Source organism: Cricetulus griseus, chromosome 4, assembly GCF_003668045.3.
Source record: "Cricetulus griseus strain 17A/GY chromosome 4, alternate assembly CriGri-PICRH-1.0, whole genome shotgun sequence".
Classification (NCBI taxonomy): domain Eukaryota; kingdom Metazoa; phylum Chordata; class Mammalia; order Rodentia; family Cricetidae; genus Cricetulus; species Cricetulus griseus.
Window position 1 is genome coordinate 225,070,646 of NC_048597.1, and position 26,868 is coordinate 225,097,513.

The 26,868-nt window shown below is 40.7% G+C and overlaps 1 protein-coding gene across 5 annotated transcripts in view; it reads right to left on the bottom strand.

Moving 5' to 3' along the window:
* The window catches only part of Zcwpw2 (zinc finger CW-type and PWWP domain containing 2), a 107,986-nt gene that overhangs the window by 43,056 nt on the left and 38,062 nt on the right, over positions 1 to 26,868 (bottom strand). For all 5 annotated transcript variants that reach the window (XR_003485258.2, XR_004769780.1, XR_003485259.2 and 2 more), the window contains exons 3-4: positions 25,133 to 25,292; positions 5,290 to 5,404 (exon numbers count right to left, since the gene is read on the bottom strand). Coding sequence is in view for 2 of the 5 variants with exons in the window: in XM_027415335.2 (XP_027271136.1) it covers positions 5,290 to 5,404; positions 25,133 to 25,292 (275 nt within the window). In the remaining 3 variants the exon portion in view is untranslated. The remainder of the gene's footprint in view (positions 1 to 5,289; positions 5,405 to 25,132; positions 25,293 to 26,868) is intronic.

The window sequence follows — 26,868 nt, forward strand, 5'->3', positions numbered from 1 at the left end:
ACTCATTGAGGGGAAACAAAATACACACTGTAGCCCCTGTGGTTATCCTGTACCACTTAAATGAAAGAAGAAGAAAAAAAACATGCAGAGGTTTCTTGTCAAGTTCACAGCCTAGAACTGAGATCTAATACTAGGACTACAGAATAATGTTCCCTCAACCCCACTCCTCAGCACTGTCCAGCTAACTAAAGGCCAAGCCTACAGTGCATGTTATCCAGTACACTATACCCATCTTTCAATAAAAAACTTATGGCTCAGAGGATAAGAACACTGCCTGCTCGTCCAGAGGTCCTGAGTTCAATTCCCAGCAACCACATGGTGGCTCACAACCATCTGTAATGAAATCTGTGCCCTCTCTGACCTGCAGGCTGACATGTAGGCCAAATACTGTATACATAATAAATAAATAAATCTTTAAAAAGGTGAAAAAACTAACAACTTTGAAGAGAGACCAAGAAATGGGTGGATAGATAGATAGGCAGGCAGAGATAACCTATATGCCAGGCATGGTAGATTTATTTATTAGATAGTTAATGTGAAATAATAGTTCTGATTATCATGCTAAAAACCTAGTGTTAAGACTGCAAAAGCAGATGGGTGATGTGAAGAAACATGAAACTTCTAAGAGTCAAAAAGAAATGCTAAAGGACGGAAGGCACTGTAATGGAAGGAAGAAAGTTTGTGTAGCCTCGTCAGTAAACATGATGCGTCCTGAGGAATGAAGCTCTAGGCTTGAGGCTGTATTAAGAGAAACTAACCCAAATGAAGAAGGGTGAGAAATAGAGAAGGGAGTGGGAGTGGAAGGAAGAGATGGTGAGGAGAGAGCAGTGAGGAAGGCTAGGCAGGCTGGGCATGGAGCTGATTCCTATGCCCGCATTTGCAGGCTAAGGCTGCAATGTTGTCATATAAATAAGTAACCAAAATCCAAAAGATCTGAAAAGACACTTCAGCAAAGAAAACACAAAGGAATAAATGTGCATATGACAGTATTGAGCACCAGTGATAATCAGAGCCCTCAAAAACCACATGAGGTGACGCCACTTTGGAGACTGTCAACTATAACACAATGCCAAGAGCATGCAGAGCAACAGGGATTCTCTGCCACTGCTAACACAATGATGGCCATCAGCACGCTTTCAACACAGCATCAGCACCCATGCTTCTTCTTACTGCTTAAGGGGGTTGAAATTTCATGGCCACACCAAAGGACATTCATCAGTAATTACTCAGACTTAAAGCAATCCAGATGTTCTTAGTTAGATGAATGGCAGAAGTTGGAGCATGTACAGGAGTAGAATATTACTCTGCACTAAGAAGGAATGAGCTACATAGACTCGTGCAAAGACAAAACAAGTGTATGTCACTATAGGAAGAAAGCTGACAAGGAAGGACGACTTACTTATGATTCTGGTCATGAGACATTCTGGAAAAAATCAAAACTGTGGAGAAGGTGATAGGAACAGTTGCCGAGTGTCGGCAGAGAAAAGAGGTGAATAGCTAGGACAACAGGGTTTTTAAGTCCATGACATTACTGTGTGCAGCAGGACAATGATGGACACATGAGATTACACCTGCCAGACACAGAGTGTGAACCCAGAGTGAACTCTCGTGTACACTATGAACTCCAGAGATAACTAGGATGTGTCAGTGTGGGTCCACTAATTATAACAAATCACATGGTGTGGGGTGTAACGGGGAGTGGGAGTGAGTTCTGAGTGGACAGAAAGCATATGGAAACTCTACTTACACCCAATTTTTGTGGACCAAAGGCTGCTTTAAACATGGGAGTCTGTTTGGTAAAAGCATGAGTAATTCGGGGTGGGAGGTAGAGGTAAGTAAATCTACTCCAAATGCAGAGCACAGGGCTGAGCAGGTAGCACAGTGGCAGTATTTCCCTAGCAAGTATGAGGCTTTGGTATTTGATTTACACACACACACACACACACACACACACACACACACACACACACACACACGCGCACACAGAGAGAGAGAGAGAGAGAGAGAGAGAGAGAGAGAGAGAGAGAGATGGGGGGAGGCACACATGCATACAGAAAAAGAGAGGACAATAATCAAGTTTTTCAAGCTTCAGTAAGGGAATTACTAAATTGAACTATTAGTTAATTAAAACAAAACAACAACAAAAGGCATGATTAAATCAGAACCTTAAATTCATTGTCTGAGTCCTTTATACATATCACCTAATGACCATGTACACTTTAAATAAAGAAGCTGCATCAAAAACAACAGAGTGTCAGTTGCTACAGGTAAAAAGAACATGGACTAAATATTTAAAGTAATTAGTTCTAGGCTGGAGTATGAAACTTTCATAAAAAAACAAAAAACCTCCAAGTTGCCTCTACGCCACTTGCCTATAGTGAAATATTTAAATGTTGGCTAACCTCTGAAAACTATTTCTGGATACAATAAGAAGCTAAATACTATGCCCAAGTCCACACTGGATGCTAAACACATTCAGAGATTGAATCAATTATTTTCGAACTGAGGCATAGCAATCCTGAGTTGACAAAGACATAATCCTTAGACATCTGTCCCTACCTTCTACACAAAAATGATGTCCTGAGGTCATGGCTCTCAAAAGTCAGCTGAGTTACATCAAATTCTGCATACAAAAGTCACCAGACTTTTAGCAAAAGAATTCACCTTTGCTACAGAACCAACCAGAGAATTGTTGTTCTTGAGGCTCTCTGGGCAAGGGAAATGTCAAAGGACAGGAAACAAGCGGCTCAGCATATTGATGACCAAGACAGTCCATACCATCGAGAGAACAAGTCAGCGCCAGTGGAAAAGACGTAATACCCCTTCAGCTAAGTGACTATGTTATTTAAGGGTGGAATGTTGCCTGCACATGGACAGAGCTAAACTGTGACAACACAGTGAGCTGGACCTGCACTGCTAATAAATGGCATTGTCAGTATAAGGAACAAGTCACGTCTGTAGTAGTCAGTGTCTCTGTGACCAGAGCCACAATACTTGCCAGTTGTATTCTCCTCTTCAAGCCAACCAAATCAGTTTAAAGCCTAAGCTTAGGTGGATAGGTGTTTAAACCTCATCTCAATTTAAAAGCTTCCTATACAAATTTACTGGGAATATTTGTGACACTTTTCCAATGGAGAAAATGCTTCGCTGTTACTGTAGGGTTCAGTTGAAGGTCAGCTCTGTCCACAAAGGACCCTGCTTTCAAACTTAAGGCAATAGACATATGGCTGTGTAAGCTATAAAATTACTGCAATCACTGCACAAAAAATTTTTTAAAACATATTTGAGTTTAGAATAATTACTTCATGGAACAATCATAATCTTAGGTTAAATGTGCCATGCCAACTGAGCCATTCAAGTGAGTGAATTTAAAGGCTATGCATGAGAAACCATAACATCTATGGTTCAAGAGGGTTTCCTCAAAATGACCTGATGTATTAGCTAAAATACCTGATGTATTTAATACAATGTATAATGAAAATACTAGATTAAGTTTGAGAGCATTAGATTATGCTTGTAGCATAATTTTTAAAGCAACTTGAGGAGGCCATTGCCAATGCCCTTGGTTGCTCACGGGAAGCTGATGGTAAGAACCTGGGGCAGAAAATGTCACATGTTTTGGTGACAGGACTTAGAAAAGTCAGGCTGGCACCAACCCCCAAGCCTCCTTCCCTTAAGGCCAACTCTTCACAGTGCTGTGAGGTACTAGGCTGTGAGACAAAAGATACCAACAGTCTCGCCCAGCTGTGAGCCTGTGGACTCCTCTGGTGGTGTATACCCATTGGCATAATCACAGCACCAATGTCTTAGGGGATGACCACCAGTATCTGATTGGATTTAAGGCCTGATCACCAGGAGGAAACTCACACCTGGTACAGTAAACCTGGCCAAGGACTTGCAGCTGGAGAGGTCACAGGGGGGAACCTACTACTGTCATCTTGCTAAACTGACAGTTTCTAACTGCACCCACATATTAGTCCAGCTCTCCGCTTCATCAGAGAAGCTCCTGTTTTGCAACAGACTGAGGTTAACAGAAAGAACACAAATGATGCAAAGAATAAGTACTGAGGACCCCTTATATCTAAATGAAACATCTATGTCACAGACTCTCCTGCAAGGCTCTGGAAACATCATGAACAAGGAGGCAGAAGCAGAAAGATTTTCAGATGATTGCTATAAAACAGTCTTCTAGACATGACAGGCAGCTGTCCCCATAAGCTCTAAACAGCTGTGAGCCTGCACAGGGATTGCACAAGATTAACCTAGCATGGAACGAGCAGATCACATGGCCCCACTCCTAGTTTAGAAGCTACAAGTAGCTGACAGAGGCCAGGAGAGATGAAATTAGTTTTGTGAGGGACAGAGCCCCTAGTAGGTTGCTAATGCTACAGTGGACAGCCCTAAATCTCTGTGCATGTGCGCAACACTAACTGACTCATCTATATCTATATCTATATCTATATCTATATCTATATCTATATCTATATCTATATCTTTATCTTTATCTATATCTATATCTTTATCTATATCTATAGAGAGATAGAGAGATAGAGAGATAGAGAGATAGAGAGGAGATAGAGAGATAGACGGGAATGGGAAGGAGGGACCTGGAAAGAGTTAGATCATAAGCGTGAGGAGGGACTTTCATAAAAATAAAATGCAGTCATGTATAAGGGGAAAACAATTTTAATTAAAAAATATGTGTGAGCCTGTGAGATGGTTCAGGCAGTAATGGCACTTGCCTTTTGATGTGAGTTGGATTGACCCCTAGGTCCCACCTGATAGAATGAGTTAACTGATCCCCTAAAGTTGTTCTCTGACCTCCACAAGCACACCATGGTGTGTCCACAGTAGATAATGAAGACTAAATAAAACAACTTAAAATTGTGAGTATATAGCTCACCCCTGCTTTGAATTTATTTTAAAATCAAGCATTTTGAAAACACTGTATTCTCAAAAAAATAATAATACAAAACCTAGCACATCCATATAAAATTATCATGCAAGGAATACATTTTTAATCTATGGTCTATGCAGTCTGAGAGTAAATAAAATACCAGGAAGCACTAATTACAATGTCCATGTTTAAGCAGAGTTTGTCACTGAGAATAATTTTGGAGGACAAGATATCACTGTTAATTCACTTGAAAATTCTTTTAACAATGAACAGAAACCAAATAACTACATTTGTATATGATGAAAAGACACAGATTTTAAATATGCAAACGTATTTTAGGAAATACACATCCAGGAATTCTGATTGGATGGTGAAAAAGAAACTGCACATACCCCGATTTGACAGGTAGCACACTTCTAGTCTTTGTTCAGGAGAATTCCTGGAGAGTTGGTCCGCCTCCTCAAGAGCACTTCTGTACCACCTCTTCTTACTGGTGCATTCTGCTGTCTATATGAACACATAAATTCAGATCATGTGTAATGTTTAGTTTTAAATGTTAGTTTTGTTTTAGAATCTATACTTTACCTAACTACTTGCTGGAACTAAGTCGAATTTGAGCACTATATAATATCAGTTAGACCTTAGTATCTGACTATTAGTTCATTGTTTTAAAACTTAGCAATGTTGTAAGAATCTTGCAAGCTAATAACCAGTTCATTAAGATGATATGATGCACCTCACATGGTTCCAGGGTAAGCAAGAAGTCAATATGAGCACATCTGACTGGGATAACTGAGAATGTGCCAGAGAATGATACCAGAGTGGTAGAAGGAAACAAAACAATCTTTCCAGCTTGGGTGTTGTGGCTGACCTCCACACACTATGCACTTCTTAAGCTTTCTGTACTTCAGCCTCTCCATGTTTATAATATCTGAGTATGAGCAGCCAACACCTGAGTGCTCATGAGTATTATTTAAGACAGTAGATGAGGGTTTTCTGAATAGTAAGAACTCATTGTGTGTTTTTCTAATAAGACATAGCACATTTTCTAGATGTATAAAACCTGAGCAAAAGAATCTGTGTTAAAAATATCCATCATCCAATATAGAAATTTTTCCAGAGTTTCTTAATTGCTAGGGAATGTTTTAATGTCTTTCAATGTTACAATTTATAAAATGCATGGCATAATTTTCATTTTGAAAATGTCATCAAGGGGAATATAGAAATTTATTCTACCAATACATATTTACCACCTATGTATAAAGGTCTTAGGCTTGTCTCTGATAAAAGGGATAATGCAGTATTTGCACAGACTTTTCAACCTCTACAACATTCCCTCTCAACTCACACAATGAAACTGTGTACCAAGCCCTTTTCAAATGTCACATTATTCTTGTAGTCTCCAAATTAGAATCAACTATCTGCCCCAATGATGACCAATATTGTCATTTAGTGAGTTGCTACATTCTGACATGTGTCATAGTTACATTGGGCCATGACTGTCACCACCCATGAGCAAAGGTCCATAAAGGCAGTGTACATTCATCTTTGTGTCTTGCACATGTAGCCATGACTGTCACCACCCATAAGTGAAGGCCTGTGAGGACGGCATATATTCATCTTTGTATCTTGCACAGCGCCTCTGGCCTGACACCTTACTGAATGCTCTAAGTATTCAGTAAATGTGTCTTAGCTATGTTTCTGGCAATTTCTGGTACAGAATTAAATGAATAAAAGATTATAATCCAATAAAATACTTTCATACATATATGTAAATTTCATTCATTTGCTGAGTTATTATTTCTCAGATTAAAAAAGATGAAAATGTAGGCAATTCAATTTGTTGACATTACTGTTTACATTTATGTATTTTGTGTGTGTGAGCCACAGCACATGTGTGGAAACTGAAGGACAACTTGAAGGGCCTGGTTCTCTCCTCATACCATGGGAATTCTGAGCTCAAACTTAGGTCGTCAGACTTGGAGACAAGCATCTTTACCCACTCAGCCATTTTTCTGGCCTTCACACTGTAAATTCTAAACTAAGAATATCTGGGTGGGCATGATGACACACATCATTAACGCCAGCACTCAGGAGACAGAGGCAGGTGGATCTCTGTGAGTTCAAAGTCAGCCTGGTCTACATAGTGAGCCCTAGGCCAGCCAAGGCTGTATAGAGAGACCTTGTCTAGAATATATATGCTAGTTTTTTCATAGTTAATGTATCTCTGCAGCACTGTACAGTGAAGAAAATCTCCCACAAAACTGAACAGATGCTCTATTACATATAAGGAAATAGCTCAGGACTATTAGTGACAATGAACTACAGACAGTTAAGGGGACTAGAAAGCAGAGATGATGTCAGGGCTTCTTTAAGAACTTATGGTAGATACTGGACACCTTGTGGCTGAACTCATGAACACTTTTAAAGGTGCTCAACAGCTGAACTTCAAATTTATGAAGAATTTTTAATTCCAGAATTAGGCTTAACTATACAATGTATATATTTCTTAATGAAGAGGCGACAGGTTCAAGCTCTAGTGGCTCTGAATGTGCCATTCTTCTCATTCTTGGAACTCTTTCTCTCTAAGTCAACCGTGATTGATGATTTTGCTATTCTTGTACAAGTACAGGATGCATTTACAAGCACTTCAAAAAGTATAGGTGTTTATTTTACATTGATATCAATGGATATATATACTTTTTCAATTTTCTCTCTGTACAATTTATTGATTGATTTGACATAAGGTAGCCCCCTAGAATCTATTAGTGAGTAGACAAAACTTACCAAAGTTGTGTGATAAGGACACTCCAACACAAGTGTGTGAGGAAAGAAGTGCACACGGCAGGAGGGAGTAACGGAAATCAGCCACTCTGAATGAGAGAGGCAGGACGGTCAGAGGAACCGCCTTAATGGTGGTTCTTAAGCAAAGACTTGAAGAAGGTTGGCAGTTAGCCTTTAGCTATTGGAGGAGGAGACATCTTCTAAGGTAGAATATTCAAGATGCGCCAAGGAACCCAGAGTGACTGAGAGACAATGGTGGAGACTCAGTGTCTGAAAGTTACTCAGGGCCAGGTTAGGGAGGGCCATGCAGCAGTGCAGGTGTTTGGTTAGGACGTGGCTTGAAACAGGTGCCACTGCAGAGCTCTGATGGAGGTGCTCCTTTGTTTGAATGCCCACCCCTCCCCTTCTTTTCCTTTTGGAGACATGCTCTTACGACATGGCCAGAACTTGCCATCTCCCTGTATCTCTCTGAGCCCTGGAATTATACATATCATCACAGCTGGCTTTGTTTCATGCCCCCAAACAATCATTCTTCCTGCTTTGATGAGGTCAGGTTATGCAGAGGTAAGTGTGGCTGTGGGACATCTGCTTAGCCAGCTACCAAAACAACCCAGGCAGCAAACTACAGTCATGTGGACCAGGGAAGCCACTCTGAGTGTGTGAACTCTATGATTCCATTACCTATCAAATTAACTTAGTAACATTAGTAACAAACTGCTTTAATGGTTAGAGCTTTTTGTCATTTGTTCCTTATGTGTTTCACAGGCTTAATACCATCACTCTTGATTCCATTCCCTACAAATACTAAAATTACTTTTCGATGCCACTTAAATTGAGATTCTATTCACATTAATTTAAATTGACATCTTGTGAGTTAAACCTTCCACACCAAAAAGTGGATTCTGTATTTCCATTCTCTTGGGCTTATTTTCTATCTTTTAGTAGGATTTTGGATTTTTACTTAGTAGGCTTGATACATTGCTTCTCACACTTACTCCAGGGCATTTTATAGGATTTGAGGTTATAAAAAATGAGTATTGCAATTCTTATTTTCAAACTGGTCACTTTTGCATAGCAATCATATTAGCTGAGATATAACTGAATTTTCCCATTTTTTTTCTCAGCAAGACCATTCTTTATTTTAAAAATATAGTTTTTGATACAGGGTCTCAATACACAAACCTGGGTGGGCTCAAACTCACTATGTAGACCATACTTGTCTCAAACTCAACAGTGATCTCCCTGTCTGCAGATCACCCAGCCATCTTTTATTTGATTTTTTCTTTATTTTTTTATTTGAACTAGAAACAAGATTGTTTTACATGTCAATCCCAGTTCCCACTCCCTCCCTTCCTCCCCTACCACCCCCTCCCCAACTAAAACCCTACCTAACACATACCCTTTCTGCTCCCCCTGGAGGGTGAGTCCTTCCACAGGGGGTCATCAGAGTCTACCATATCCTTTGGGATAGGGTCTATGCCCACCCCCATGTGTCTTGGCTCAGGGAGTATCCCTGTATGTGGATTGGGCTCCCAAAGTCCACACCTATGCTAGGGATAAGCACCGAACTACTACAAAAGGTCCCGTAGATTTCCGAGGTCTCCTCACTGAAACCCACGTTCCTGGGGTCTGGATCAGTCCCATGCTGGTATCCCAGCTATCAGTTTGGGGACCAAGAGCTCCCCGTTGTTCAGGTCAGCTGTTTATGTGGGTTTCACCAGCCTGGTCTGGACCCCTTTGCCCATCACTCATTCTTCTCTGCAACTGGATTCCAGTTCAGTTCTATTATTTATAAAATTTTTGTTTATAGCAGATTTTCTATTTGGGTTCCAGTGACTTTCCAGGCATATAACCATGTTAAAAGTATTATTTTGGAGCAGGAAAGATGTCTCCGTGGTTCAGGGAGCTCAATGATCTTTCACAGGACCCAGATTCAATTCCCAACACTCATAAGCACTCATACAGTGACTCACAACTGTTTGTAACTGCAGTTTCTATACACATAAAATTTTTTAAATGTCATTTTGCTTTCCTGTCTATGTAATTTTGTTTCCCTTTTGGCTCATTAGACAAACAACTAGAATACCACAAAATTAAATATCAGTACATGGGAATTTAACATACTTTTTAAAAATATCCCAACTTCCTACACAAATGATCAGTTTCTCCTCTAGTGAAAATACTCAGTCAAATGAGCTCAGGAGCTTTTGAGGACATGAACTTAGTTGAATCATTCTAGAGAAGTAGAGGACTTCAGAAACGGTGTGTTGGTAACCATCCTTGCAAACCACTCTCCTACACACTGTTATAATCACTCACTTGGAATCTTCCAGGCAAAGGCTTCTGGATTGTCAAGAGAGGCCCAGTATCTCACTAAATTGAATCATTGCACATCCCTGTTTACTAGGTTAACGTTTGTCAAGAATGAATGAACAACCTGCTTGAATGTATTACAGTGGTAACATTGTGATTCATTTTAATACAAAAGACTAATTCAATAGTGTGGTGCCACCCACCTTTGATTGCAGCACTCAGGAGGCAGAGACAGGTGATCTCATGAGTTCCATGCCAGCTTGATCTACACAAGAAGTTCCAGGCCGGGCATGGTTGCACAAAGCAATCCTGTCAAATAAAATGTCCTCCAATTACTGTAGCCCTCACAACAATTTTTAAAAAGTATCCACTCACATGTTCAAGAAAATTCCAAATTTCTTTTCAAGTCAGTTTTTGTACTTCACATACAAGAAGCATAGTTCAGGCTGCCAGTGGCTCCCCTGGTCCTCAGACCTCTCTTCTCCCTAAATTTCCTGGTCCTCTGGTGTTGAAATGCTGGTAGAATTTACTGAAAGAGGTGGAGGCAGGAGGATCACGAGTTAGAGGCCAGCCTGGGCCACACATTTAAGGAGGTGAGGCAGGAAGGGGAGTGAGGAAGATGTATAGCTCAATAAAAATATTAATAATAAAAATGTTGATGGGATAAAAGAAAAAGAAAATTTTACATCTTAAAAAAGTAATAGAAAGGAAGCTGAAGAAAATGTTTTTGTTGATCTGCTATTATGGAATGTTATAGTTGGTACTTTGTAGGCTTGAATATATTTATTTTCATGGTGTTTTATTTTTTAATAAATTTATTTTTAAGATTAATTAAAATAATCACATCATTCTCACTTTCCATTTCCTCCCTCCAAACCCTCTTATGTACCCCACCCCCTTGCTCTCTTTCAAATTCATGGACTTCTTACATTTAGTGTGGTGTGTGTGTGTGTGTGTGTGTGTGTGTGTGTGTGTGTGTGTGTGTGTTCCTAAACATAGAAATACAACCTGCTTAGCACACATGTTACTTGTATGTATATATTTTCAGGGCAGACCATTTGATATTGGATAACCAGTTAGTGTGCTCTTCCCTGAGAAAGACTATTTTTCCCACTGTCAGTATTCCTTAGCTGCCTGTAGTTCTTTGTGTAGCCTTGGAGCCTCATGAAATTTCCTCTTTCTATGTAAGCATGACTATTTGTGTAATCCTTGCTCAGGTCATATTCAGGCAGCCATGCTGTTGAGACTTCAAGGATGTAACTTCATAGTTGTAACATTTCTAGGAGACACAATCTCACAGCAAGGCCCCTGTTCTTCTCACTCATATAATCATCCTCCCTCTCTCATGTAATGATCCCTGAGCCTTAGGTGCAAAAGCTGTGTTGGAGATGTGGCCATTGGTACTGGGTTCCACAGTCTTCATTTTGATTGGTTGTAGTTTTCTTTAATGATCTCCATCTGTTGCAAAGAGCAGTGTCCTTGAAGGGTGAGAACTGTATCTATCTGTAAATATAGGGATAAATGTTTAGCATGTAGTTAGAGATTATGCTGGGTTGATAAGGTGATGGGCTATGGTTTCCCCTCCAAAATCCAAGACTTCAGTAGCTCGAGGTAAATGGTTAGATTTGTAGAACCAGGCATGATTTCCCTCTTGTTGAGCAAACCCTAAGTCCAATTACAGAGATATTGGTTCCCACCAAAGTGTTGTATGCCGCTACTGCACACTTAGGGTTACTGGGCCATATTAGTCATTATTGTAGTTTATGGGCATCATAGCTAGGTAAGACTATTGATTGCTTCCCTCATTTGGAAACTTGCATGGTGTCTTCTGGTATCATGAAAACTATTCCTCAAAAAGGAGGCTTTCAGATCCAGCTCGAGTCTCTGGACCCTGTGTCCAAAGTGCACTATGTCTTTGGCAATAGTGACTTACCTTGAAGGAATTTACTTATTTCTTAATTAATTTCTTTCATATATTTTGATCATGTTTTCCCTCCCCAACTCTTCTTAAAATTTATCCATCTAACTTCATGTTCTCTCCATCTCTTTAAAAAATACACACAAAAAAGAAAAGAAAACCAGACCAAACAAGCAAAGACCAATGAGACAAAAAAATACTAAAACAAAACAAAAAGTCCACAAAAACAAATAATGAAGTTTGTTTGTGTTGGCCAACTAGTCCCATAGATGAGGCCTACCCTGGAGTGTGGTTGATACACAGATGACATTTCATTAGAGAAAAACTAATTTCTCATTTGAACAGGTATCAATTACAAACAGCTTTTTGGGTAAGAGTGGAACCCCATGTACAATTCCTCATCTCAGTACAGGGAGCCATTTAGCTTGAACATGTAGTTTTAAGCTTGCTGCCACAGTCTCTGTGAGTTCAGATATACGTCAGTCCTGTCCTGTTAAGTCTGGAAGACAGTTTCCTTGGATAATCACCTCTGGCTTTTAGCATCTTTCTGAGGCTCTCCTCTTCCACATAGATTCCTGAGCCTTAGGTAGGAGTCAGTAGGGTTTGATGAAGACATCCCATCTAGGACTATGTGCTCCAAAGTCTTTCACTCTCTGCATATTGCCCAGTTGTGGGTCTCTGTGTTAATTGTATCGACTGTGAGAAGCTTCTCTGAGAGTTGAGTGAGAACACTCATTTTGAGTACAGCAATATGTCATTAGGAGTCATTTTATTGCTATGTTCCTTTATAAACTAATAGTATTGTTTTCTTCTAGGCCATGTCCTGTAGACACACCTGAAGCCAGCCCCTAAGTAGGCGTATCCCACTCCTGACACCAGATAAAGTGGGAAATTACCAATACGGAGTCAGGTAGAAATATAAGGGTATTTAATAGGGAAAAGCCTTACTTACAGAGCAACCTAGCCAGCTGGAGCGGCAGCAGTCTGTACAGCAAGCATAAAAGTGAAACCGAAACTGACTAGCCACCTGACCACCTCTCACTCTACGTCACCCTGACCACACCCTCCCAGGCATGGTCAAACACACCTGTAGCCAGTCCTTAAGTAGGCGTGGCTACAGCTTCCCCTACAATGTCCTATCAAGTCTTGACCACTTCAAGCAGTGTTAGGATGGACTCTATCTCATGACTAGGCCTTAACTGCCATCTTTGAAGTGGTAGTAGTTGGTTACTCCCATAACGCTTGTGACACCATTACACTATCGATACCCTGCAGGCAGGTCACCACTGTGGGTTTCAGGAATTGTAGCCAGGTGAGATTGATGATTATCTTTCTCCTCCAGCAGTGTGTATAGCATCTTCCAGCACCGTGAATGCAGGTCAGTAGAGATGAAGCTTGTCGTTAGGCACAGCTTGACTTCAGTATTTGATCATGTAAGTCAGTATTGTTTGGAAGAATCTTTTTATTGCCAGTGTTTTGTGATGTATCAGGCTTTTGTTTATCTATCTTTTGTTTGTTGCTGTTCTGGTTTTTGTTTGTTCTGTCAGTCTGTCTTGTGACTGGTATGTCTGTTAGCTCATTGCCAGGGCAATAACTGCTTCTGTAAGCTGCTTCTAGAAGCTGCTGTAAACATGTATCTCACTGCTATTTTACCCCATCTTTCCCCCTTGGCTGGCATGGGGAGTCTGTGTCATGCTTCTGCATCATTACACGTAAGCACACTCGGAGTCCACAGCATTACATGTAAGTACACTCAGAGTCCACAGCATTACAGGTAAGCACACTCGGAGTCCACAGCATTACACGTAAGTACACTCAGAGTCCACAGCATTACACGTAAGCACACTCAGAGTCCACAGCATTACACGTAAGCACACTCAGAGTCCACAGCATTACACGTAAGCACACTCAGAGTCCACAGCATTACATGTAAGTACACTCAGAGTCCACAGCATTACACGTAAGCACACTCAGAGTCCACAGAATTACACGTAAGTACACTCGGAGTCCACAGCATTACATGTAAGCACACTCAGAGTCCACAGCATTACATGTAAGCACACTCAGAGTCCACAGCATTACATGTAAGTACACTCAGAGTCCACAGCATTACACGTAAGTACACTCAGAGTCCACAGCATTACACGTAAGTACACTCAGAGTCCACAGCATTACAGGTAAGCACACTCGGAGTCCACAGCATTACACGTAAGTACACTCAGAGTCCACAGCATTACATGTAAGTACACTCAGAGTCCACAGCATTACAGGTAAGCACACTCGGAGTCCACAGCATTACACGTAAGTACACTCAGAGTCCACAGCATTACACGTAAGCACACTCAGAGTCCACAGCATTACACGTAAGTACACTCAGAGTCCACAGCATTACACGTAAGCACACTCAGAGTCCACAGAATTACACGTAAGTACACTCAGAGTCCACAGCATTACACGTAAGTACACTCAGAGTCCACAGCATTACATGTAAGCACACTCAGAGTCCACAGAATTACACGTAAGTACACTCAGAGTCCACAGCATTACATGTAAGTACACTCAGAGTCCACAGCATTACACGTAAGTACACTCAGAGTCCACAGCATTACACGTAAGTACACTCAGAGTCCACAGCATTACAGGTAAGCACACTCAGAGTCCACAGAATTACACGTAAGCACACTCAGAGTCCACAGCATTACACGTAAGTACACTCAGAGTCCACAGCATTACACGTAAGCACACTCAGAGTCCACAGCATTACATGTAAGCACACTCAGAGTCCACAGCAACTTTATCATCTTCCTTCAACTGTGATGACAAAACCCCTCACTGCACAGAGTTAACAGGGAAAGTTGCCCAACAGTATTCTGTTTCTCAGACTCTTGGGTTCATGCATCACATATTCAAACAAACAACTCTTGTAGCTAGCATGAGGTAAAGGGACACAACTGCCCTTCTTTTTCCCTATATGGGGAAAGAAGAGATGTAGGAAAACTTAGTCAGCATTCTGATGCTTTCTCTTAAGAAACATCTGTATGTGGAATATCAGTTTTTTTGAAGACGTACATAAATTGAGCTAAGTTTTGGCAGCTCACTTGTTCTGCATAACCTATGGGGAGTTGTAGATGTATGCAGGGTATATGTGCATGGATGTGGCAGCGTGCATGCACTGTGCTAGTAAAGAAGCCCAGGAGGAGGACGGGTGTCCTGCTCTATCACTCTCCACCTCATGACCTGGAGACAGAGACTCTCACTGAACCTGGAGCTTGCTTACTTTGGAATAGGTTGATGGGCTAACAAGTTCCAGCCATCCTTCTGTCTTGGCCCCCTGTAGTGCTGGGATGACAGCCCCCGTCAGACTTGCATTGTTCACAGGTGCTGAAATCCACACTCAAGTCATCATTCTTGTGCACAGCACACTTAGCCACAGAACCCTCTCTCTGGCTGTGTGTGCGCGTGCGCCTCACTTTATACTGCAGAAATACTATTTTTGTTGCCAGAGTCCTAAAACCTTACATAGTTTATTAAAACCTGGCTATATGGAATAATGTTTACTTTTAAAATAGCTTTGCTTCATAACAACACAAAAAAATTTAAATTACAACTGTTTGCCTGTGTACATGTATGTCAAAGAACCATACATGTGCTAGGTGCCTATGGAAGCCAGAAGGGGATATTAGATCCCCTAGAACTGGAGTTACAGACAGTTGTGAACCACCATGTGGGTGCTGGGAACTGAACCTAAGTCCTCTGTAAGAGCAGCAAGTGCTCTAAAACACTGAGCCATCTCTTCAGCCCCCAGAGAAATGGCTTTTAACATGGTGTTTACATAGGAAATATTCAAGCTTGTAACATGAAGGGTTAGGAGTAGACACTGACTCTAGAAAACTCCATCCTTTTCATTACGTCTGTATTATCCAGGCATCTGCACTGCCTCCATCACTGTAATTCAGGGGAGGGGAGGGACGTGGAACTGGTCACCTTGGGCATAGTGGGTCAGGCCTTGCAATTCCAGCTTTTGGAGAATTTAAGGCAATAGAACTGTCAGTGCAAGGCCAGCACCGACCCCGTGGGGAGACTCTATCTCAAAATAAAAATTTCACAACCTATTTCAGTAGTTGTATTTGCCTGGCAACTGTAAGGCCTGGTGTGACAGAAATGAATTAGTGGATGTACAGACAATAAAAGAGGGTGTGGTCATGGAAACAGAAGGGAGAAGGGTGACTCGGAGATGATCTGCTGGATCTAAAGAAGACAGTTCTGAACAGATGTAAGAGCATGGCGACCTCCAGAGTCAGGGAAGGCTTGAGACTGAACAGATAGACGGATGGATAGGGACAGACATACCGTGTCACAGAAATTCCATAGTTGTGTGGACAGGGGTAGGGACAGACACACTGTGTTACAGAAAATCCATAGCTGTGTCCAAAATTTAAAAGTTTATAGGCCATTGTCCCATGTAACTTTGTTGCTGTCAGGTGCTATGGGCCAGCTGAAGGCTTTTTATATCATTGTTCCATTTCCCAAGGCTTTAGCAAGAAGCTAAATGTCCCCTCTTGGTGACGCTTAATGCACCAAATATGGGAGGAATTTTGCTTGTTTGTTTTTTGTTTTTTTGTTTGTTTGTTTGTTTGCTGTTGCTTTATGCTGATATGAAGGGGAAAACTTAAGGAAGAGATGGCATTATTTGTTTGTCTGCCCAGTATGGTGGGTGGAAAGAATCCTTCAGTCTGGCACAAATGCAAGCTTCTGTTGCTTTGTATCTTGAAGAACTTTAGTTCACCAAACAATGCAGCTGTGATAACATGGAGCTTGAAGAAGACAAATCTGACACCTCAGGTTTTGACTGCAACAGCAGAGTTACCTTATTTTTGTTAAATCAAACCAATTTGTGACATGTTTCACCCAAATGGATGGGAAATTTGGTCTCAGTCATTTTGAGGCCATGCGAGACATACATGAATTGAAAGGACCACAAGACCACAGCAGGTCATTATCTTACCCCACCATGCTGATATGAATCACAACCCAAATGCTTTTCTGCCATGAGTGTCCACAGGATATTTCCACAGGTCAAGTGCCTTTGTGACAGGGCTCAGCTCCCTGAGTCGCTGTGCAATTCCCCAAGGTTCTGCCACTTGCCTATGGCACTGGCAGGACAGACTTCCATCCTGCCTCAAGTAGGGAAATATGTCCTCTGTTGCTGCCCCAGTCTGTCTCCTTCAAGGACCCTGGACTCTCTAGTAACAGTTCCTCTGCCCACCAGAAAGGAACTCGAGAGAGGGAAATGGGAAAGCCCAAGGTTTGATCCAAGAACAGAAGACAAAGAAAGCCAGTTATCTGGGTGATAAAAGAAGAGGGAGGGTAGAATGGAAACAACAAGTACCACTGAGCAATCTGTGTGGCTGGCTAGCAGCGGGGAAGAGTGCTGTGCTGCCGGGTTTGGGGCACTCCCACAAGTAAGGTGGGGTTCAGTCTTCCTTCCTCTCCTTGGTCCCCTACATCTCTGCATTCCCCTTTCTACGGCTGTCCCTAATTCTTCCCTATTGCACTTATAGACTGTAACACATCATTTCCTCATCTGTTTACTGTGTGAAAAGTCTCACAAGGCGCTGAATCTGTATTTTATTCAATTCCATCTCTTTAGAACAGGATGAAGGTACTATGTCTAGCTGACACAGAACCTCACGTTCATGTGCACTGCAGACCTATAAAGAAATTTACTGCTCACTGATTTACCTCAGGGTCTGTGTTCTTAAAAACATTTATTGCTAATTTAATTTTATTTTATGTGCATGAGTGTTTTGCCTACATGTGTGTCTGTGCACCATGTGTGTTCTTTGTGCCCACAGAGGTCAGAACAGGATCTCCTGGAACTAGAGTTATGTATGCAGCACCATGTGGGTGCTGAAAATTGAACCCAGGTCCTCTGCAAGACCATCAAGTGCTCTTCTTACCCACTGAGCCGTCTCCCCAGCCCCATTTTTTCTTTGTAAAAGGTTTATACTTCAAAAGCTAATGAAAATAGAGTGCATAATTCTAAAACTAAAAAAAAAATGTAATCAATTGCTTCTAATACAATCTTTTAAGGGATGGTAGAATCTCATTACAATTCATTAGCTACAGTGAGAGCCTCTATGATTTAAAATTATCAATTCAAACCTTATTAATGTCAACATCCAAAATAACTGTAAATATAAGCACCTGAGACTTAGAAAATTTATCCTTCAGACAATGGTAAGTACAGAACTAAAAATATGAAAAACTGAAATCATATTAGAAACTGCTCTATTTATCCTCTTAAACTCACCCAAACAACTTCAAACACAGGCCATAACTGTGTTTGCTCATCTGTCCACTCATTCATTCATTCATTGAAGTGGTTGAACCCCAGATGAATACTAGGCAAGTGCTCTACCTCTGAGTTGTATCCTAAGACCTTCGTTTTGTTTTGCCTTTTGAGACAAGGCCTTCTCAAGTTCCTGGGCTGGCTTCAAACTCACTCTGCAGTTCAGGCTCAGACTGATCTGCCTCTCCTCCTGTCCTAACCTCACTGGTAGCCAAAATTATAGGTGGAAACTCACCTGGCATTGAACATGATTTTATATCATTTTCTATGTATTATAGCTTTAGAAACATACAAATATAAACCCCTAGATTTCATAATCTAAAGAAATACAAGTAACTTTTTGGAAGGCATCCAAATAACCATTTGAGAGCATTATCAGAGTTATAAATGCTGTTTGGCCAGAAAATTAATGGCAATGCCCCCACTCGAATCTTCAGAGATGCAGCTCCGCTCACTGATGCCAACCATGTGCTGCCCCAGACACTGGTCCACTCTACCAAAACTCCCACCCTTTCCTTCTGCTGAACAGACTTTTGCACTTAAAGCATTCTGGCAGAAAGTTAATCACAGGGGTGCCCTGTCTTTCGTTATGGATTTCTACCACAGGGCTGAGGCCTCTAGACAACAGCAGCATTCCTGTCCCTCTGATCCAAACTAGAACACAGTCAACCCCATCTCATCACACCTCCATGGAAGCCACACTGCCAGGCTGCTTAACATTCTAGTGATACCTCCTTCTGTAACCCACCATCTTTAATAGGCTATTTCGTATAACCAAGGCTTCATTGTTCAGAAAGCATATTTAAGTTATTGGATAGTTGAAACAACTGTTGCTTATAAAACCTAGTTTACTTGTGTATAAAACCTTGTTTACTTGTCTATACATAAAAAGAAATTTTACTAATTCTGAGCAGGATTTAAAAATCAGACCAATTTGTGTTCTTCACTTTCCATACCACTGTTAAGTGTGAATCAGTTGGTTAAAAACACTGGCCACATTTACTATGAATTTATATGAGACTGGGAGATAACGAGGATGCCGTGGGCACTAGAGGGTAAGTGAAAATGAAATAAGGAAATTTGAGAATACACTGTGTTTCCATTGTGTGGCTTGAAATACTGAAAATGACACCACCATGAAATCTACTTTCAATTCCTTATTAAGGGCTTCCTGTAACATTAGAGGTGGGGTGAAGGAGACAAAACTCTTTACTGGGTGCTCCATGCAACAGCAAAAGTGGGGGTAGAGAAGACCCAGTTCCTTGCTGGATACTCCCTGCAACAGCATAAGTGGGTGGAGGAGCAGGAAAGTAAGCAGTTTAAATAAAATTACCCAATAGACAGATCAGAAAAACCACTGGGTACCAGATAAGTTTTCCATTAATATAGTCTTCAACCTACATTTACACAGTACTTTGGATACCTTTGGAGTTTTCATATCAAGATGAAAGTGACAAGTACCATATGCTATGGTTCTTTGTTTTAAAGAAACCACATCTGACACTACAGGTTGGTCTATAATCTGGAGCGACATGCTCCAGAAAACAACTTATACCAATGTGTGACTGCCATTAATGAAACAGACTTGAAAGCAGATTGTCACAAGAAACAATGGGAGGGTCCAGCTGCATAGCAGGGAGAAAATCAGATACCTTCTAAGGGATAAACATGTTCAAAAGGGCAAAGCAGTCTTTCCTTTCAATTTGCTTAAGTTGCCTGGCTTCTGTAGCACCATAGCTTCATAAGTCCATCTACTATTTCACAAAGTAAATACAAGAAATATAACACACATTCCTAAATCCTGTCTGACTCCATTACACAGAGAAAACCTACTTAACATGGAGATTATCTACCATAAACTGGTTCTTGAGATTCACTGAGAAGGGGGATAGCCAATCTGGTGAAATCACAGATAAGTGCTTGAGTCCCTGGGAACAAGTTCAGGATATGAATGTTGGGGAGCTTTACAGTGGAACGGAGTGTACAGGAAGTTTAAAAAATTATGAAGAAAGAGGACAAGCAAACTGTAATGTCAGAATGCCAGCATTTGTATTAGTAATAGCAACTTACTGCTAGAATGACATGGAAATTAAATAAATTCCAGGTTCTAAAATCAGTGGAGAGCAGCCCCATGTTGATGGCAAGGAACCAGTGTGCCAGGGGAAGAAGAAGCCTTGCATAACCCTTACTACCTTGGAAAAGATATACTGAAAGTTCTTAATCAAGCTGACTACACTAAAAACAACAAACAGAAGGACTTTTTGGTTTTTCAGTTGGCAGAGAATAGTTCATTATGGATTCCATATGCTCATGAAGATTAGCAGATAATTCAATGCAAATTTCAAGCAGGTTGGCAGCATCTGAAAACCTGGAATTTGTAGCCATAGCACCTGGGTTGAGGCCTAAGGCCTGGCAATGCTTTTGGGTGACTTCAGGTAGGGGATCCAGCTAGACTTTGGCTACCTTAAGTCAGGACCACAAGAGAGACCATTAGCCTTTGCAGTCCCAGAAAAGGAGACAAATACTCTTCACATTGGGGAGAAGCTGATTGAGTGTATTTCATTTATAAAAGAGTTCTATTATTTAAAGAGCTATTACTATTGTTTAATTTACTAAGCTATCTAAAGCTTATGTAGTCTCGCCAAGCACCATCCTAAACACTTCACAAATGACTCATTTAATGAGTCCCTTATAAGCTTGTGAAGGATGCATTATTACACTTCAGAGATAAGGAGGCTGAGTTTACAAGTTGCCATGTCTCCATAGCTATTAAGACAGAGCTAGAATTAGCATGCAGGCAACCCAGCTCCAAGATCTGTATATACTACAAAGTGATGCTGGCTCCCTGTGAGCAGTTTGTTCCCTTAAAGACACTGTTGTGATGTTGTGAAGAGCTCCTAACATGTATTACGACAGATAAGTGGTGCTGGAAATTATAAGATACATAGTAAGCGTCATATGGTACCTTCCAAATAAAGACACTTTCATATTGCTAGGAAAAATGTTCTAGGACTATTAATCAGTAGTTAAAAACTTAACCAATGGGCTACACATTAAATACTCTAAATTGATAAATTTTAGGTTATGTATGTGTGAACATAATTTTAAAGGGGATTTTAAAACAAGTCATCTTTAGTGTGTACAGTTTTAAGTATGTTATATACTCAGATTTCAAGTTGTAATATTTTTAATTTTATAAAACTGAATTAAGTTCATAGCAAGAAAGAAATTATTAACATTGCTATGCAAACTGATAATAAAGTAGCAGTAATATATGAATGAAGTAGAAAGAAAACACTGGGCCGGTAGGTAATTTTTTAAAAAAATAATTAGATTTTTTATGAATGTTTTACCTGCATGTATCTCTGCACCACATGCATGCTTACTGCCCACAGGGGTCAGAAGAAGGTGTTGGACCCCCCGGAACTGGAGTCATGGATGGTTGTGAGCCACCATGCGGGTGCTGGGAATCAAGCCTGGGTCCTTTGGGAGAACAAGTGCTCCCAGGAGGTGATGTTCAAGGCTGGTGTCTGGCTAGCCTGCAGCTCTCTCCTGCTGCTGTAGAGGCGGACTGGTTGGCAGGAAGGCGGGAAGAACTTCGAGACATGGCAAGGCTGAAATGAATCCTGAGGACCACTGTGCACTCATTTGTTCTGAGCCTCTAGAGTCAGAACCCACCTGATGTTTCTAAAGCAGCGGTGCTGGCAGATAGCAAGGTCTCGGCCTAAACAGCAGCAACGCACATGGCAGCTGCTTTCTAACCTGAGCCTGCCTGGCTCTTTAGAAACAATGTATTTCTTATTGACAAAGACCGGGTATTGCTGTTACAGACAAATACCCAGAACTCTGTTTAATTAATGAACTTTGAAAGAACAATGGAGACAATGAAGTGGACAGTCAACCATGTATCGCACAACAGGGCATGTTCTCTGAGCTAAACACAGAAGTGGTAGTTCTGACAATTATTTTCAAAGTTCATCCAATGGGCCTTATTTGGGGTTTGGGGATCACAGGTTTTGTTGAATTCATGTATAGATTCCAGTCCTTTGCTAGACTGTACTTCACAATAATACACTGAAGGGAATTAAGGCAAAGAAAATGAAAAGGATATTAATATATCCAACTGTAAACTTAGGTTTATATGAGTTTGGGGCTTCGCTGCTCCCTGGTGGAAGACTGTATCAACTGGTTAGTTCACAACTCTTCCCTACTCTAAGAAGCCTCCCTGGCAGACTCACTGAGAAGCAGCTTCACCTTACTCCTAAGTAACTCCTAATACTCCTAATTGTAACTCCTATGGAGTTACAATTCTGAGGGCAATTTAGAATGAGCATTATATACCCAGAAGGGTGGTCACCTGTTACATCCTTTATAAACTTTATAAACAAAGTTGCTTGTGCTCTTTGGACTTGGACTTTTAATGCTGTACAAGTTCACAGCTATCGGAATTCACAGGAGTAGAGAACTTGTTCACTGAGCAGACTCAGTACTGAGTCACAGTTACAGAGACACGCTCTAGTTCTTCGTTACCTCTAGTCCTCCAAAGGAGAACACTGGGCACAAAGAGGACACCTGCAGCTTGCCCCTGCCTGCTCCTTTGAAGGACCAGCCTTCAGTCCTTTGTCAGGGAGCATGATGCTTACCACAGGGTCTTCATGCACAACTTCACTATGTGGAGGCAGTCTCCTTCTACCCCTAAGTGTTGAGTGTTTTTATCATGGGGGGGGGTGGAACCTTGCCAAATACGTTTCTGCATTGATTGAAATTACGATTCCCCTTCCTCCTGTTAATTTTGTACACTGCCCTGATGACGTATGTGGATAAATCTTTGCCTTCTGGGATAAATCTTACTGGGTGTAATAAATAATGTGGGCAAATGTTCTCTAGAAAGACAATGAGGCTACCCTCGGCCAGCCAGGAGTAGCCACACTGCACAGGATGAAGACGCACACTGCCATGCCATCCACCACTGCTGTTTGTCTTTCTAGAGTCTTCTTTGTGAGTAATATGAAAACTTATTTAAAACCCCGAGAGAGATGGCTCAGATGGTAAGAACACTTGCTGCTTTTCCTGAGAACCCGGGTTCAGTTCCCAGTACCCAGATGGCAGCTCATAACAGTCCTTAAGTATAGTTCCAGGGGTTCCAGGACCCTCTTCTGGCCTCTGTGGGCACAAGGTACCCAGACTGTGCCTTACATACATGCAGACAAAACACTTGTAAACATAAAATAAAAATAATTTTTTCTTAAAAATCTGAGTCCTTAACACTGAAATTTGAATTTACAATAGCCTATCTCTGGCAATATACAGAAGAGTTTGTCATGTAAGAGCTGAATTTGAGGAACTTGATTTTGGAACTTAAAGTGAGCCACAAAAGGCATCCTCACTCTATCTGCAAAGGTGCAAATGAAGAAAAAGATAGGGATAGGAGCACTAAGGGAAGAAACAGAGCCCTAAACCACAGCCAAGGAAAGAGCCTCAGAGCCTGTGGGTACCTACAGGTCATTCACGTAGATCCCAGCTGGGGAATTTGGGAAGGGAGAAGGAAGCAAATGTCCTTCCCAGCCCCACCTCCTCACTCTCATCCTCACACATGGGTCAGTTTGCATGAACAATTCTGCATTCCTGCTCTTTGTGTAAGGATCATTGCTGAAGCCTTTAGCAGGTTAAAAAGAAAGTCACATGGCTCTCGATTCTGGAATGTAGCTATCTTCTCTATCAGACTTTTCTCTGGCCCAGGGGATTGATAGTGAATTAATCACGACAAAATTTCAACACTGAGAATAACATGTATTCAGATAACTTATAATACACTTTAACTTTCATGCTTACAATTAAATATAACTTTTTTAGAAATGCCTAAGTCTTTAACTGCCACACTGTCAAACACCTAGAGTCTACAGGCAGCAGGTTTGTGAGCAGCTAGGACAGAGAAGACACAGTCCTCACTTTTGTCTATGGCTGCCAGCAGACTGATGGAGGAATAAATAACCCTGAAAGGAGAGAGCAGAGAGGGCTTCATAGTGAGAACATAGTGAAGTGTGTCCATGTGGGGTCTGTCAGGGTTACATATTTACACTCAACAGTGTTTCCTTCTAACTGCTTTCAAACTGAATTGTACAAAAATGCTGCATATGCCAAAGATAAAGTAAAGCCCATTTAAATAAAGCAATCTGAAATTGCCACAGATTTAATTTTATGGAGAGTGGATTACATGATTTATCTGCACATATACTAATGTATAGACCTGAATATACCCTTTTCTCTACTAAAAAAAAATCAAAATTGAGTCAAAGGTATCCATGTTTATGATGCCTACTTTTAACAGTTTTTTAATGACAGCATGGTTTGTAGATAAAGGTTTCAGTGTTGGGCATGAGCACAGATAGCTGAGCTGGCATATGTTCACAACCGCTACTCCTTGGAAACAGGTCCAGCTCCCTTCTCATCCCAAGCCTGAGAATCCAATCTATAAATTAATTGTAATGTGCAAATTAAAATTTGCACATTACACCAAAGGAGTAAGTGTAATGAAAAGCTTGGTGTAGTCCGTAATTAATTTCCTGTGACTGATGCAGAAACTTATAGTCTTCAGGAGAATTTAAAAGATGACAATCTTAAGAACCATTTTAAAAGTGCATTCTTTAGTTGATTTTTACTATTGGAAAAGCTTTAAAACACCCACAGCTATTTTATATACACAATTTCTATGAGAAATATCATGTTTCAATTTAAAAGCATACTATGCATTAATTTGCTTATATAAATCCAAATGTGAATGCTTATTCTAAAATCTGAGATAAAAATTGACAACAAGTAAAAGAAACTGCAGAAAGCATAAGGTTTTTATGTTACTTACTGTACCTACCTTTAGTGAGAGACTATAATGTCCAACAAATTTTGCATTTATCCATGCTCTTGAGTGGGGGTCACCCAGAAATTCTATGTGATACTTTTCAACATTTCCATCCTGGTCATAAGTCACATATTTCCCTTTGAAAGGATCAGGACAAAGTATCCCTGGCCAACTTTCAAAAAACAAATGTTAAAAATAATAAGTTTCATTATTTTAAAAAAGTAACCCATTGACACATCTGTCACAATCAAATACCAAACTTATTTCTTTGAATTTTAACTTCTACAAACATAAATTTGTTCCTACTTACACCTTTCAAAGATAATAAACAAGTAATAAATTGCATCTTTGTAGCAATAAAATGTTTTGATACTGTCACAGAGAAGATGAAAAGAATTATAAAAGAAATGATATCCAGAATCCATATGAAACGTTTGGACACCACTGGCAGGCAAAGGGGAAAAATGACACACCAAATTCTCTGCAGAATTGAATTAACTCTAGCTACAAAAAAATGGTTAGTTACCAAAATGTTAACCATGGACATAGCTTCTACCAAAGTGAAAGAAAGCTGTGTGGATGGAGGGATATAAGATGGATGAATGGATGCATGGATGGATGGATGGATGGATGGATGGGTGGATGGGTGAGTGGGTGGATAGATGGGTGGGTAGGTGGATAGGTGGATGGGTGGGTGGATGGATGGGTGGGTGGATGGATGGATAGGTGGATGGGTGGATGGATGGATGGATAGGTGGGTGGATGGATGGATGGATGGGTGGATGGATATTATACACAATGGATAGATGACAGGCAACAGGTGATAGATAGATGATAAGTGATGGACAGATAGAATAATATGCCAAATAGACACAGAAGATAGCTTATAGATAAATGATTAATTTAGATAATAAATGGCAGAGAGATATGAAACAATAATACCCTAAATATAAATTATGGGTGATAGATTATATATAGATGATAGATACCTAGTTATAGACAATTAGCTAACAGATAGATTAATAGGTGACAGGCAGAAAAAGAGCTCAAACAGTGATGACATTGCAGAGTAAAGCACAGAAAAGGCAGACTTCAGCTCCACCCTTCCAAAGGTTCCTCCCCTCTATCTGATCAATTGACAAATCACTAATTTGCTAAAAAAAATTTCTAAACTAAATTTTATTGTAAAAAAAAACAAAAAAGTCTTCTAAGATATGTTTAGGAGCTGAATAGATGACTCAGTGGGTGACAGCACTGAAGCTCTTCTAGAGGATTTGGGTTCAATTCCCAGCAGCCACACAGTAGCTTACAACCATCTGTTGGAACTCCAGAGCCTCTCAAGCCCTCTTATGCCTTTCACAGGCACCAGGCACTCATATGGTGCAAAGACAAAACACCCATACACATAAAGTAAAATTTAAATGTAATGTTTATTTGGAAAGAAATCTCTACAGACCTCATTTTCTCCTTTGGCTATTCAGTTCCCACTTACATAGCTTTTTATTTTTCTACTCTCTGTCTTTCTTTTAATCACTGCTTTTAAATTATAGGGGTGTGTGTGTGTGTGTGTGTGTGTGTGTGTGTGTGTGTGTGTGTGTGCGCGCACGCGTGTAGGGACGTAGGTAGGTAAAAGAGCAGTGTGTACTCTTAATTGCTAAGCCATCTCTCCATGACAACACCACTAAGCAAAGGCTGAAAACAGTATCCCATCTGGGGTCCAAGCCCTGAAAACTGCTGATGTGAGCAAA